The sequence below is a fragment of the Drosophila suzukii genome, chromosome 2R (assembly GCF_043229965.1).
Source record: "Drosophila suzukii chromosome 2R, CBGP_Dsuzu_IsoJpt1.0, whole genome shotgun sequence".
In the NCBI taxonomy this organism is placed as follows: domain Eukaryota; kingdom Metazoa; phylum Arthropoda; class Insecta; order Diptera; family Drosophilidae; genus Drosophila; species Drosophila suzukii.
In genome coordinates, this window is record NC_092081.1 from 4,873,734 (window position 1) to 4,889,500 (window position 15,767).

General features: G+C 44.3%; 2 protein-coding genes across 17 annotated transcripts in view; both read left to right on the plus strand.

The window, feature by feature from the left end:
• sns (sticks and stones) overlaps positions 1-10,715 on the plus strand; it is a 62,596-nt gene extending 51,881 nt beyond the window's left edge. For all 3 annotated transcript variants that reach the window (XM_036813914.3, XM_036813912.3, XM_036813913.3), the window contains 2 exons: positions 1,122-1,303; positions 6,693-10,715. In XM_036813914.3, coding sequence (XP_036669809.2) covers positions 1,122-1,303; positions 6,693-7,319 — 809 coding nt within the window. In that variant the 3' untranslated portion in view covers positions 7,320-10,715. The remainder of the gene's footprint in view (positions 1-1,121; positions 1,304-6,692) is intronic.
• Positions 10,716-15,407: 4,692 nt separating this feature from the next.
• Positions 15,408-15,767, plus strand: part of RyR (Ryanodine receptor) — a 28,695-nt gene continuing 28,335 nt past the window's right edge. For 11 of the 14 annotated variants that reach the window (XM_017087620.4, XM_017087621.4, XM_036813877.3 and 8 more), the window contains exon 1: positions 15,409-15,515. The gene's annotated coding sequence lies outside the window, so the exon portion shown is untranslated. Of the gene's footprint in view, positions 15,516-15,767 lie in introns of all 14 variants that reach the window. The other 3 variants (XM_070994958.1, XM_017087617.4, XM_036813878.3) reach the window with 2 other exon arrangements.

Consider the following 15,767-nt stretch of genomic DNA (forward strand, 5'->3'; position numbering starts at 1 on the left):
CTAATTTTCTAAGTAAGTCAGTAAGAACTTTGATTGTAAATTAGATAGTTTATAATGAAAAATGAATAATTAAGTTACTTTATTGAGTCCTAAAACATTCAGAAACCATTTAATGTCCGTCCACCCGGGGGCGCCACAACTTACGTACTTACTTACTTACTTCCTTGACAACTTACTTACTTACTTACTTGCTTACTTACTTACTAACCTACTTACGCACTTACTTTATTTCTTACTTACTAATTTACTTACCTACTTACTTACTTACTCGCTTATTTAGCTACTTTCTTATTTTCATAACTTACTAGTCATAAGACGTTCAGAAACCATTTAAAGTTCGTTCACCCGGGGCGCCAAAAAAATGTACTTTAAATTCTTATGATAAATGCTTGGAAAAAGACTTTTGGGGGAAATCAGTAAAAAATTTGTTTGTAAAATTGAATTGTTCTTAATGAATAATTTACATTTAAGTTACTTTTATAACTATTTAGCCATAAGACATTCATAACCCTTTAAGTGTCCATCCACCCGAGGGCGCCAAAAATAACTGAACTCTAATTTCCTATGATTTCCAATATGCTTGGAAAAAGGAATATAATATTTTTTTAGTTCTCTCCGGGGTTTCTAGCTCTTTCTAGAACTTTTTCCATTTTTCTGAAAGGGCAAGCAAGCACACTTTAAAAAAGCTACAGACTCCAATACCGAAATAAGAACAGGGCTGACAGTGTGCACACAAATGTGCATGTTTTTCGAATATTAAACCCGTCGTTGGCAGTTCAGAAATGAAAATTGAATGCGTTTTGCATTTCTCCACTGCGGCTGGCCGGCCAAACGGCGTGCTCCGCTTATGGTCGCAATCAAGGCTTAAGCCATAGCAACAGCCATATATGTATGTATGTGAGGGAAAAAATATAGGAAAATAATCAGTAGAGCGCAGCACGTACCCCACAAAAAAGAGAAGCAATCGGGGCATTGGTAAGCCATTAAAATCAACCCAGAGCTGGCTAAAGTGGGCTTATTGGCCACAAAAAAACAGCCTCAATGCATATAAACCGGGCTCACTTTGACTTAAGCACATATTAACTGGATACTGTTTTTCCCTCTCCCCGTTTTTTTTGCAGTGAACGCCTGTACACTGCCGCACCCGAGGCACAACAATGGCAGCGCCGCCATCCACATGACCCGGGATGATCAGATGCTAATCAGCAAGGGCGTCTATATTCCGTCCCCGTCGCCGGCGCCGCCGCCAGATGGCTCCTACTACAACATGAACAGCGACAGATACTTGTCCTATCCGCCAATGGTAAGTCAGATCGATGAACCCGGGGAATCGCAGGCGGGGATTTGGCCGAGACCCAAGCTTAACGAACGGCAGATGCAGGCTTAATTGCCCGCATCTGCAGTTACCTTCTTTGATCCGCTGCCATCTGGCACCGCCCCCTCCGGCGCCTGGATTATTGCGCTCAATTAACCAAAGTTTTACGAAGGACCCTTGGCACTTTGCATCCCGCCGTGCGAGGGTCCATAAATCCATGTATCGATCTGGGCAAGGAGCATAGAGTGCATCTTCCCCCTGCCGGCATTTAACGCGCTTCGACTTTTATAATCCGCAACACTGTAGAGACAAATGACAAACTTAAAAGCATTATAAGTAAGCCCCTCGAAGCAGACTGCACTGCGTCGCTGCACTGCGCGCAGGGTAAACAATTTTTTCCCCGGGCAACAATTTAATATCACGCATACGCCGCGTACGGCAGCTGGCTGCGTGGCTTTTACGACGGAGGAACGCCCACAGATGCGACAAAGTTTTTGGTCCGCGTCACTCATAAAGCGGTGGGAATGCCAGTGCCGGGGTAAAGTTGTCCCTGCCCCTGTCTCCCGCCACCCTGCCCCCCATTTTGGAGCGGATTCCACCTCCGAAAAGCACCGCAGCCAGTCAAGGACAGGCGATGTCCGCTCCATTCCAAGGCGGATGCCACACATTCGGCGCTTGTCGCATTGCCTGCCAATATAAATTCCGCAAATTTAACAATAAACATGGGGAAATCAATTTTGGGAATTTATGTTTCCGACGCTCCTTTCAGGGAATCAACGTCCCCTCGGACTTGATGACTCCTGGCACTAAAGGGGTGCCAGGACGACACCCTAAGACGACATCCGACGTGGGATGACAGTCAGCCCGTTTATGTGTCGTCTCAACTTGGCTGACGCCCGATAATTGTATAAATTAGATGGGGAAAAGCGAACGGAAAAGTGCAGCAGCAGCAGCAGCAGGATGGCAGTAATATCCAGGGGATATTACGCAGCACCAGCTGGCTGCACAGCTAATATAATAATATTTATGCTTAGCAGTTGACCATGTTTATGGGCTTTATACGATTTGTTAAGTTATTCAATTGTGTCCCTCTCCCAGGGAGTACACAGTTAAATGATGTGGTGGATGTGGGCAGAGTGGCCGTATCAAGTGTCCAGTATCCACTGCCCAGTAGTCCAGCATCCCCACATCCCAGCAGCCAGTGCTCCGTCATCGTTCTTTGCCATCGCCCGACATGGGACTAAACCTTTTGTTTGCGGTTTTTAGTCAACGAGGGAGAAAAATTCAATTTCGGTTTAGTTGGTCAACAATGACATCCCATATGTATGTCCACATATATGTGTATAAACCACTTCACTTCACTCCATGGCCCATGGAGCAGCCACTCCTTCCGCTTTGTGTGCGGGGGCCTTTTGCCGTTTCACATAAGAAATGCTTTGTGTGGAAGCCAAATTGAATTATTTGATAAACATCATTAGAAAAATTACAAAATATACAGAGCAGGGCGGCGGCCAGTGGCAGTTCGGTCCCTTCGCCGGGCTGTGCGGCTTCCCGAAAACATTTGGCCAGCTCTAAATTACTTTTCGAAGAGCATCTGTCTCCGTTTCGACTTCAGTCAGCTCCAGCGCCACGTATCCGAGCAGACAGTAAATGAATAAGGACAATTTATAACAGTAAATCAAATTAAATTTCAATTGGAAAACTTGACAAAAAGAGAGCTCGCAGGGCGGAATAAAACAAAACAAAATGGCCATCTAACAAAGTTAGGGCATCGCATCGTTTTGCACATTAGTCCCCGAGGAGGGGCGCGCATGAGGCCCAGCTGCCCATCGAATTCCTCCGTCCGGGCCACCATAATTGCCCATCACAACTGAATCGGACCAGTCCGAACTATATGTGGACTCGATTCAGCTTGACCAGTTTATCACAAAGCGCTGAAAAGTGATTGAGCAGCTCCTTAATCAATTTATGTTATGCTGTGCAGTTGCCATTTATGGGATTTGATTTAATTCAGCAGCTGCAGCACTATTAAGTTCGCCTGAGCATTTTATTTATTTAAGCGAGATTAAAATATTTCAATACATTTAGCTGGCAAAAAGACTATTTCAATTACAAGTATAGAGTTCCATTTCATTTAATTTTGATCATTACCTATATACATATTTTCCTTTAAAAGGGAAATGTTTTATATACATGTAGTAACCTTAAAGTATTTTACTTGCACTTAGACACATATTTACACCTTTTAAATCATTTTAAGCTATTAATTTGCCTTGGGTGTAATAGAGCAAACTTCTGATGCGTTTATCATTTTAATGAATAGGAAAAGTTTACTTTTTTGATTGATTTATTTGTCAAAATCTTTTAAGGTCATCTTTTGAAAGTTATTCCGATTGAATTTTATTCGTGAAGAGGTGGTCAGATGCTAATAGTTGAGCTTTATTTTTATAACAATGAATATATATTGGATTTCAAATATTTTTAAAACAGAACATCAGTATTGTTAACTTGAATCTAGGTAAACAAAACATAATATAATGTGCAAATGGACTTATCGAGTCGATTCGGTTTAAAGATTTAAGTAGGCTCAATTTTCCTATTTTATTTATTTTCTAAACAAAGACTTCAACTGCGTGTACTTTCATTAACATTTTTATAATAGCATATCCCATGTTTTGATATGGCTGTTTGGCTAGACATTGTTTTTTCCGTTTTCCGACTGCTACAGCTAGCTGATTGATTTGCCCTTTCGGAGCAACAGGATGTCCCTGGGTCGGCGCCTCAAGGTCTTCAGCCGTATCCACATCCGTTCATTGGCACGCAAAGTGGCCCGAAGTAAATGCAATTTAAAACAAGTTGTGGCCACACCCAGGCAAAGCCGGATCGAGAATGGCAGCCCACCCACTCATCCATCCGTTGCGGTGTTTTTGTCCAACCAGCTTGTAACTATTTAAGCGGCAATTTGTATTTTATTGCCAACTTTGGTTGGCTTCCAAGGCCAGAGAACGGCAAGTCCACACCCCCCATGCCCACCCACGTCAGCCCCAAAATGCTCGAGTTTCATTTGGCTGGCGTTGATAAGTTAAATGCTGACTGCCGGACGCAGTTGGAATCCCTATGTGGACTACGTGCATATGTGGCTCCGGAGCAGCCGGAGGGCAGGGACTTGACTCCAGCCGGACAACTTAACTACGGTTCACTTTGTTAACTTGAGTTCTGCACAGTTTTAAATTCAATTAGTTTTCGTGCGGGCGAACCCGGGATCTGGATCTGGATCTGGCCCATTGTCTGGCTGCCACTGAGCTGTCAGCTGCAAAAGGAGCGGGAAAGCAGGAATGGGGGAAAGCTGGAAAGCCGGGGAAGGGAGGAGTATCCGTCAGATACTTTACGCACTGTGGCTGTCATCAAAGCGGGATACGCGAGTGTTTTGTTTTAAAATTCAGGGGGCGGGCGCAAAGTGCGCAGCTGAAGCCGATTAAATAAATAAGGGGATCCACTCCTAGTGGGCCATAATTTAATTTTCGCTCCCTCTGCCGCTCGAGAGGCTCCTTGGACTCATAGACTTGGCGCCGCTCCGTTGGCCTTAATGTGGAAAGTTTCTTTTTTATGGCCAGTGTGGAGATGCCAATTGGTTATTCTATTTACCCGGAATGAAGTTCCAACTCCGGCAGTAACAACAATAATGAGCTGCGGCCGAGAATTAGCGAGCGCGGCACACAAAAGCCTTTAAGTGTCCCAAAGTTTTCGCACAGGGCAACCTAAAACCCTTTACCCCCGTCCCGTACTGAGCCCCCAAATCGCGTTGGCTTAGCTCTGGAGCTCTACGGACCCCAAGTTTTCGTTGAAGACAATTTAACTTTGTAAACTGATACAAAATGTCCGCCCTGGTCTACTTGAGACCTCTTCCCGATCCCGATCCCGCTCCCGATCCAAGTCCCCGCCACTGCCTTGTTAATCAGTGTTGAGTGTTGTGTCCCTAATGTGTTGCTGGATGTCCTTGCGCCATGTTAATCCCCGAGAGTTTTCAATTCCGCAATCGTACGTACTCGATGCCCCTTAATATTCCAATTAGGTGCACGGGCCAAGTTTGCAGCACGTACAACTTTCAAGTCGCAAACTTGGCCCGCACAGCTGGACTTCTGGCATGCGGAACAGGAGCGGCTTCCTCAACTGGCACAAAGTGTCATGTCAATTGAACTGGAGGAATCCGAATCCACTCGCAGACAGTTGGCTTTCTGCTTTTTTCCGTTGCCCAGTCGCCCAGTTGAGAAGTTGTCAGGAAGTTGTATTGTACACGAGCGCTGGCAGAAAGCGCTGTCATAATTACGGCATCGTTAGTGCCAATCTTCGCTTTAATGCCGTCTTTTCAGGGAAAAGTAGCCAAAGGATTCGCGGCGTGGATGGAGACCAGGAGTCCAGGAGTCCACGAGTGCAGGAGTCCAGGTCCAGGGTATTTGAGCCTCGGCTTAGAGCGGACTTTTGTTTGCGCCCCTCATTGTTTCATATCTCGGGCGACAGTTTAATGGGAAAACTTTTGCCGCTGAGCCAACAGAGCAGTTCTATCCCGCCGAAGAGCTGCGATGAAGCCGCTTAGCTAAGCCTACGCACACTTAATCCACACTGGCAAAAAAGTCCTTGGGAAATGCCGAAAATGCCTTGAAAATAATATCATATTGGCTGATGAGATAAGGGTTATCCCATATCGAATTTCCAATCCCTAAAAAGTCTGAGCTTTACTTATAAGTGCAGATGTGTTGAAAAGCTAAAAGTGTCGATTTAGGGGTGATACAGTCAAACAGCCTCGTGCGTAAAACTGCAACAAAAAACTTTGATTTATGTTTAACATACAGGTCACCAAAAATAAATAGAAAAACATAATTAAAATCAGTTGAAAAGTTTACAACAGGGACTTAAAAAATATATTGTGAGAAAATCACAAATTAATCAAAGGGTTTCATTAAAAAGTTCTCATTCGATTTTATTCCGGTGTGCTTCTGAAATCTTTAACAACAAATTTGTTTTCTTTGTACTTTGGTAAAAGTTTGTTTGTTTCTGCAACAATCTGACACCAGAACTCAAATCTCATATCAGACTTCAGAAATAGATATTCCTAGCTATTCATATTTATTCTCGCTATTAATGTTGATGATTCCATAATTGTGCATGTACAATATATAAAGCTTTACTGTACCTAAGTCATCAAATTAATATGGTAGGATAAACATGTCCTTCTCTACGAAAATTACATCTACATATATTATCCTTTTTCCTTTTACTTATTGGAGAGAGTAATAGCCGTTTAAAATTAATATTTATTGGGAGCCTTTCCATGTATGTATCCTGTTCTTACAAATGTGTACCCTTAATTTACTTTCAGGAATACCCAGCAGCCCTGGACTTCACCGCCCAGCCGATGTCCATGGCGCACCTGCAGCCCATGACGGTGACCTCGCTGGCCACCAACGGAGGCGCCACGCTCATGGGCAACGGATCGGTGGCAGCTGTGGCCGGTGGATCGGGCACCTTGCGGCGGGGGATCCTGCGCGGGGTGGTGGGCGTGCCGCAGCCCGACGTCACCCACCACACGTCGACGGTGGGCGGAAGCCCCATGCAGATGATGCACGACCTGCACCCGGTGAACCTGAGCGCCTCGACGCTCACCACCAGCACCACCCTGAACGGCAGTCTGCCGACGGCCACCGCCACGCTGCCCCGCCAGCCGCATGGCATCCTGAAGGATCCCAACCGGAACAAGCAGCACCAGCAGCAGCAGCAGCTGCTCAACGCCAGCCTGGTGGGCGTGGGTGTTCCGGTGTCGTCCGCCATGGGCAGCCTGCAGATCCTCAACCTGCCGCCGGCGGGCGGCGGACTGGGCAACAACCTGCTGATGACCACCAGCGGCGCCTTCGACCCCACGACGATGGGCATGAGCAGCTTCGGCGGAGTCGGCCAGCCCGGCGGCATCCCGGTGGCCTACACCGATGCGGACGGGCACCTCGTATAGCTGTAGGCGGGGACTGGGGCCATCAGCAGCGGCAGCAGCACCACCAGCTGCAGCACCACCGTGCGGATCCTCTCCGGCAGTGAGCCCCGGTTCTGAGCGACCTCGTCGCCCAACACCTATCCCTATTCCTATCCGGCGCACTCGTATCTGTAGCCAACCTACTCGCAAGGATGTAGCTAGTTTAGGAGCTTTCTCTTCGGCATCTGGGTTCCTCCGGTGTCCCCTGTCCGGCAGCCACATCCACTCGCCATTACCTTATTCAAATCAGCCAGCGAATTAGTTTATGTAAATTTCCACCCAGTTCTTACGGCTTCCCCGTCAATGTGGGTGTTTATTTAGATAAGGATTCTGGGGAGGCCAACTCACTGGGGGAGTGAGCATAATTTCGCAGAGAGTTTTACTAATTAGCCGGCAGCAGGAGGAGCAGAAGGAGCAAAAGGCGCAGAAGGAGCAGGAAGCGGGCGAAAATAATTTGAAAATCTCCTTGGGTGGAGAACGCGAAACGGTCCAGAGCCGTTTGACAGCTCCCAGGGGCGTGCTTCGGCTCAAGTCGACTGGGCACGTGATTGCCCTGGACGGCGCCGGCGGCCATGGTCGTCGAAAGTTGAAGGTTGACAGCCGCTAGCTGCTCGGCGACCCCCTCCCAGATCCGAGTGCTAGATTCGCCACCTCCCCTTTAATGGGCAGCTGGAAAATCTGGGAATGGGACTACATCCGGCCGAAACCACAGTGGAGCCTACTTAGCTCAAACCACTCGACACACAAACATTTTACGCAAGGAAACGTTTAATGAGGAAAAGTGTGTTTTTAAAAACTTGTTATTTCTTGAAAATTGAGAAAGGTTAACATTTTGATAATGAATTACATTTTCTCCGAGTTAAGAAACAGAAGTTTGAGTTAGGAAGGCTCCTTTAAAGAGGGGCGTTCAGAAATCCACCTTAAAGACTTTAAAGGAGAAGCGATAGATGGAGTGTTTTTATAGAACCTTTCATACAATTTTTAAAGAATGCCAACTACTAGAAATCAAGGCTACGCCAATCTTTCGCCTTGGAATTTAAGTTTACCAGCGCCCTGAGCTGCTTAACTCAATCTCCTCCTTGCAAATGCGCATATCACAGATATGGAGGGGAGGCGGCCACGCCCCCCTATCCCATTATATGCAGACGCAGCCTGTATCTCCATCTATCTATCCAACAGACATTCGAGTGGCGCTGCCGCCCATAAACAGTTTTCATTTGCCACTCGTCGCAGCTCAGCGAGCGTGACATGCCAATCCTGGCCTGCGTTGCCATTAGCTCTTCCAGTTCGAGGCCAGAAGAATCCCGGAATCCCAAGGACCTCTCAGCTCCGTAAGCGCCCACCCACTCCTCCATAGCCATATCCACATCCGTATCTTTGACTTTGTAGCCAAGTTCTTGAGATCCTCGAGCGCCGTGCATAATTGCCAGCAGCATTGTGTGGATTTTAATATTCATTTGGCTGTAATTGTTGGATCCGGGTCTGGATCGGGGGAGTGCACTATTGCAGCAGCTAGTCCCCAGTGGATTATCGCAAATGAATAAATGCCCTGATTTCGGGCACAGATGGCTGAGGATTGGGGGATTGGAGGATTCGGGCACTCAAGGACTCCTCGACTCCACGACTCCAGGACTCCAGGAGGTGGGGCGCTGAGCAAACACAGAGTGTGTAATTAAAAGTGAAATTATCTTTGAAATTAACGCACGCGTAGACAAAGACAAAGGCGTTGGCAAGGAGGAGGGCGAGGGAAATGAAGAAAAATGCGCGGAAAACTGAGGATGAAATTAAGAATGAAAGAAGATGAGGCAGCTCTGTGTGCCGGCACACATGGGTGTATTTTTCCGCTGTGGGATTTTCCGCTATTGAATAATGGCGATGGCAGTGGCCAGATAAAAGTTAAATGAGCGGGAAAATAGGGAATTATAGTGGATAGCCGGGCGAAACCTGTTGTGTTTCCCCGGGAAAGATGGCCAAAGGACAGGGGCTGCAGTGGAACCCCCTACACCAGACATGTGAACGTATAGCTTGTACTCAACTCTACGAGTAGTGCTGCCAAATTGCATTAATAATTAGCGTTTAACTGGATCCGTAGCCCTAAGTAGCTAAGCCAAAACAATTTCGAACCACTACTCAATCAGCAAGCCAAATCCTATCAAATTGTACAATACCACAGAGCGGAAGCCGAAAAGCAAGGATTAACAATTACCGATTAGCGATAAATAATTAACGATTAAAAGGACAAATGCAGGTATATCGATACACACACGGAGAGTCATTGCAATTCATAGATGTAAACGTAGCGTACAATTTCGCATCTCGTAACTCTTAGGTCCTGTCCCCACATACCCCTCTAAAGGTTCGGAGCTCGGCAGGGAGTTCCCCACATAAGCATAGGAATAACCAACTCGCTGTTTTCTTAGGGATAACTATTTGATTGCACTCGAACCCAGTACTCCACGAGGGAAAGGTGTCCCCAACCGCATCTGCATCTGCATCCGCATCACAAATCTTGTATGTCTTCCCCAGCTTGTCCTGACGATTGTTGATTGCCCCTTGTTTGATACACAAATACGTATTTATAATTACACGTACACATTAGTTTAAAGTTTAACCTAACTTGTCGGGGGAAATAAATAAGACTTATTGTAGATAATTATGTTTAAAACAATTAACAAACACGAAATCAAGTTGTTCGATTTGTATTTTTGCCAAAGAGATATTTGTTAAACAAAGATAACTTGCAGCTAGACCATGTGTGTGCTTGTTTCACTCTCGCTGTGTTTGATTGTTGTTCGATTGAATTATAGTCTCTGTGTATATGATTTCGGAAATCCCCTCATTCGACGTTAACGTAGCATAATTGAGCAGCAGCTGAAGGCGATGACACACAAGACTTGAATACCGAACCTAGGTTAATGTTAAATGTTAATGGAACTCGAATCGAAAGCGAAACTTAATGCAGCTAAGTGTGCGTGTGTACAAAGCGAATTATTTACCAGTGGATGTGAATGTTTTTATGACACTTATTGAGTTATGTATTTTATGTAGTCTGTATGCGTATATCGATAACTATAATTACCGAAAGCATTGTACAGTAGTCGAGGGGAAAAACAATAATTAACACGGCGTAAGTTCATTCGAAGAAAACCGAAAATAAATTAAACGCATAGTTCATAACTCAAAGCATAAGCCGCCACTCAGAAAACTGTATAAAACGAAAACGAAAAGAAACAAATTCTTTGAAAAAAACAAAAAAAAACAATTTATTGACAAACTATGAAAATTAATGCATATGAAACCTACTGCATTTTTAAAAAAAGATCTGTTAACAAATGAATAATAAACCATAAAAGGATGAATACCAAAAACGAAATGCATTTCCATGGCGGAACAAAGGGCGAACCGATTACGGCACAAAGGACAATTTAATGGCAAAACTTTCGAATCAATTTTCAGCGGCAGGACTCAAACAAAGGACGACGGCTTTCCGGCCCCACAGAAGAGACACTTTTCCCGGCGAGCCAAAGTTTTCCGAGGGCAGGACGACTATCCGTCTTGCCGGGTGTGGTGCAAAAAATTGAATTCCTTGTAAAACTTACGAGCTGGCATTAATTTTAACAGCATCTCAGGGGGCGGCGGGCGGTGTTTGGTGGGTGGTGGCCCTGGATGCCTCAAATTACGTATACGGCCCATTGAACGCTCTGCCGGGCACGGACATGTGTGCGTACACTCCGGGGCGGGCCATTATTCTCCCCTGACTGACTTTATGACGCTCATTCGATGGGCACAAATCGCAGCTCGTTTTTCATTTAAATGGAAGTTAATTAGTTCCGCCAAAAAACAAAGCGAAAGAATATATATATGGATGTACGTACACCGAGGAACAACAATGGGAGCGGCGCAAATAGAGGGCAAATAAAGTTTCGCCCCGCACTGGGCGTGGCCAAAAGCATTCCTTGCTGCAATTGATTGATTTATTCCCGTTCCCATTTCCTTTCCCGTTCCCCATCCCGCCCACCTTTTCATCCTGCGCCACTTCTTGCTTTGGCTTCGACATCCACTTCGGCTTCATCAGTTGTTGCCGCAAATTGATTCAACAAACGGCAAACAAGTGAAGCCTGGCCATGATGGGCCTTCAATTAATGGCCGGATGGGGCAAGTAAGTACGGGCGGAGCTGCCAGGACGAAACTTTCTCGCACCGTAACTCGGCGACTGTCAGCCGGCGGAGCACTCGATTTTCCCTAACGAGCTGAGGGAAAGGATGGATCTAAAATAATAAAAGAATCCCGAATATAGCTGGACAACATACACACACCGCCACAGGGGAGAACTGAAGGTTAAACTTTTATTTGATTTCGAATTTGAAACTGACAGCGCCCCACCAAAAAAACATATCTATTCGCTGGGTTCTCGGTGGGTCTTACTTCAACATCGTCGATAAAGCGGTTCTAAAATATTTCGAACACTTTTTAGAGAACAAAAATGTATAAATACGTGTAAAGCAGCGTAATAAGTGAGGAATTGGTGAATTCTAAAGGTAGCTTGCTCTTACAGTTTCATAGGAAGTATTAATTACAGATCAAAACAAGAAATCCTATATCTCTTACTAAGGAACTCATTTTCAGGAATACTAAGGAAGCCTTTTTCATGTTTATTTATGATTTTAAGTATTTTTTGAGCCCTGTTAGATTAAATATTTATTTTAAAAAAATAAACTAAATCATTTCGCAGAGCTTATAAGCCTAATATATTTTAATTGGCAAAGAAATCACTATATCGAAGTACATAGGATCAATCTGGAAGTAGGGTATCGCTGTTTCGATTTTGAATTGTAACTCTGCCGCTGGTAGACTTCATTGTAATGCAGGTGACAACGCCGCCCCCTCCCGCCACTCATTCCACATCCTGGCCTTTTTGTCTACCGCTTTTTTGGCGGCCACCGGAGCCGTCAAAAGGAACAAACCTCAGTGGCGACAGCGTGGAAATGCACGTCACAAGTACTCGCACAGTTCATCTGGCCGAGTAAATGGAAAAGTTTTGTTTGGTAAACTTTTTGGGCAGAAAAGAAAGCGCTAAGGCGGGCTGAGTGCTGCAAGTGCGGAGTCGGGCCCGAGGTACAAAGTCACTAAGGAAACAATGACGACCGAAAAGTTTCTCGTTGGCATAATCATTGTCATGGCCATTGACGCAAGGATTTGCAAATTATCAGGGACGAAACTTGACCGGGCCGTGTGCAACATGAGCCTCTCGAGGAATTCCATCATTAAATTTAGCATCTTAGCATTTTCCAGGAGGCGGGATGGGATGGGAACCAGCGGGGACATCTGTGGGGACCACAATAATGGGCATAGATAGCAATTATGCCTTTGGCGAAATTGCCGGCTGACAATCAAAGAGGCCGCACGCATAGGCAAACCGTTCTCAGAGCCACCGCAATGCCTTCTCCCTGGGAACCGCAGACCCTCCTCGGTAATGAATTGTGGCCAACCGACCCAAAACACAAACAGATAGAGAAAGAGCCGATTATAAGTTTGGGTTCTCCTTCTTTTCCGCCTGCCTGCACAATAATGTGGATCCTTAGCTCTCGGCTCCCAGGAGGAGGAGGAGGTCCTGGCACGCATATGCAGCCCGGAATCAACAACATCCCCTCGGCTGCAACGACAGTGAGTTCAGGCGACCAGAAGGACCCGATTTCTTTGCGGGCTCATTGTTTTGCGCAGAATTAATTTCGAAGCAATGGAGTTTATCGCTGCCCTGCAGCCCCACAGTGCAGCCTCACACTTGGCTAATTTGTGTGGGAAAATAATGCCCACATGAACAGCCCTCCACATGCACAGTAAAGTATAATCGACATTTATGGCCCATTTTGAATTATAAGATTCCTCAGTATTTCCGTTTTGATTAAAAAAAGGTTATTTTATCTCAGTTTAAATCGCTACAAATAGTTTTAACAAAAAAAGTTGTTTGAGTAAATGCATAAAAACAAAAAAAAAATATTTTGTAAAATTATACAAATTTATGTGTATTTTTTTTCAATTATCATGTTTCTTTTCACTTGAATGCTCATTATTTCAGTGTAAATGAAAATGCATGTTTATTAAATAGAATATTTTTCATAACTTTCATAAATTATTTTCCCATTCAATTTGCACAAATGATGTATGACCTTAGGCCCGAAAATTCCATTTGCTAATAAAATGTGTGTAGGTATAAAGTATGTGCTGCTTTTCCAAACTTAATTCAAACTTAATAAGCTTTAATTCATGAGAAAAACGGAAAAATGCCTGTGCATGAGAGGATAAATTATCAGAAAGGTCTGCTTTGCTAACCAACTCTGACAAATTTATTTTCGATTAAATTTTTGTGCACATATTTTTAAAGTGGGTGTCAATGTGTCACCGGCGACTATAAAAAGTTTCTGATTTTATTTTCCTGTGTAGTGCATGTTGGCCTTGTTGGCAAAACGCTCGTAGGGAATCGCAATGAAAAGCGCAATAATTCAAATTACGCATACGCCGCATTGTTCGTATGGGAAAACCCTCGACGGGCCCATCCCCCGATGCAGTGCTTCCTTTGGCCCATTCACAGCCCGTCTAAATAGAAAATATCTCAAGTTGTTCCGCCTGAACGCATCGCATCCAAGCCAATGGCGCTGACTCAGTTGGCAAGAAGAAGCCCATGAAAAGCGCCAACGAATGCGACTGCAAAATATGATTTCATTCATTAACAGCCTGACAAGTTCAAGTTGAATGAGTAGATATATTTGGCCGCCTGTCGGTGGCCACATATGATTTATTTTTACCACGTCTATTACAGCATCATAATGAGCAAACGTCGCGGCGTCTTGGCAGGCACTCAAAAAATAAAAAAACAAGTGAAACATACCTACATACAAAGAGGCGTTGGCAATTATACAAGAAATATCGAAAACCTTTTAAGATTCGCGCACGGAATGTTTTTATTTGTTTTCCCCGTGTGCCCCAGACTCATGTTCGCGGCATTTCCCCGAGCCAAATTGCCAAACAGCTGATTTAAATAGCCAGGCCCAAAGAGCAGCAATCAGAGCGAGAAAGGAAAGGATGTCGGCCAAACAAGCAACAAGCGGCGAGGCGAGGCGAAATATGTAGGCGAGCACGGCCAGCCGGCGAGAGTCGCCTCGGGCTAGAATCGCCGCACAGTGTCCTCAAAGAGGAATAGCCATCTAATCTGCATCCCCAACTACTTAACTATTAAGCACTTTTGTTGTGAAGGTGTATTTTTTAACTACCCTAATGAGATTGAAAAGGTCTAGTACTAATAACAAAGTACATTTTAAAAATAAAAAACCCATTTTAAAAATAATGGTTAGGTTAAAAAATTATAAAATTTGTTCGTAAATTTATTGTGGGCACAATATTAATTAGATATTTTCTATAACTATCAGCTAATCAATTATGAACAATTAGAACACAGGACATTACACACCAATTTAATAAGTGTATTAATTAAAATTTATACGGTGTGTCTTTTAATTTCGAAACCATAATAACAATATTTTTAGTGAATGGATATTACATTATAAGGCCAATAAATGAACGCTACACAAATGTTTAAAAAATCTGTTGATTAAATTATTCAAAAAGTTAGGTGGAAAATAATATAAGAAAATATCTTAATTTCGCTTTAAATCTTCGGAACCTGGCAATTTGACCAAATGAAATTATATGTTATTATAATATTTAAAATATGATATATGTCGAATATGCAAAATCAACGAATTTCTGACCAATCGAAAATTGATTTCGACCAGCCGCTTAAAATATGATTTGACATATAATCCGATGTCTAGTTATTATTATTATATTATCTCAAAATAACATGTTTGTAACCATTGCTAGCGTTATATAAACAAAAATAAATAGTTTATGATGTTATTTCTTAAATGTATTTACTAACTTATTTACTTATAACAAAGATACTATGCGTTTTCTGCCTTACAAAATAGGTCTCCCAAAGGAAAACCCGTTTCCTCGATATCTAACCACTGTGCCGGCTGCTGCGTATTGCGTGCCGCAGTGCTTTTGGTGCTCGCCGAGCGGCAATTCTCGCTGCTCGCCGCCCATCGCTCATCATTCTGCACTCGTAGTCGCCGCCGACGGGGCTCGTCGTCAGTCTAGAGAGTAATATCGACACGAAAAGTAAGTTCGCCGTGCTTCTGCTGGCCCACCAGCATCGAGTATAGAATCTATATGTGCGGCGGACCCGTGAAATGGGTGGAAAACGTGGAAAATCCATGGCGGACTCGCCATTTCCACGCGCCTCCGTCGAGCACGTGGCGGAGTTGGGCTCCAGGGCGAAAATCGCAGTGGTGTGCGCGTTGCATAAGATTTGCAATTATAATTCCAACGATTCGAATAAGTAAAATATGAAAATTTGATGAAAAATTCGGA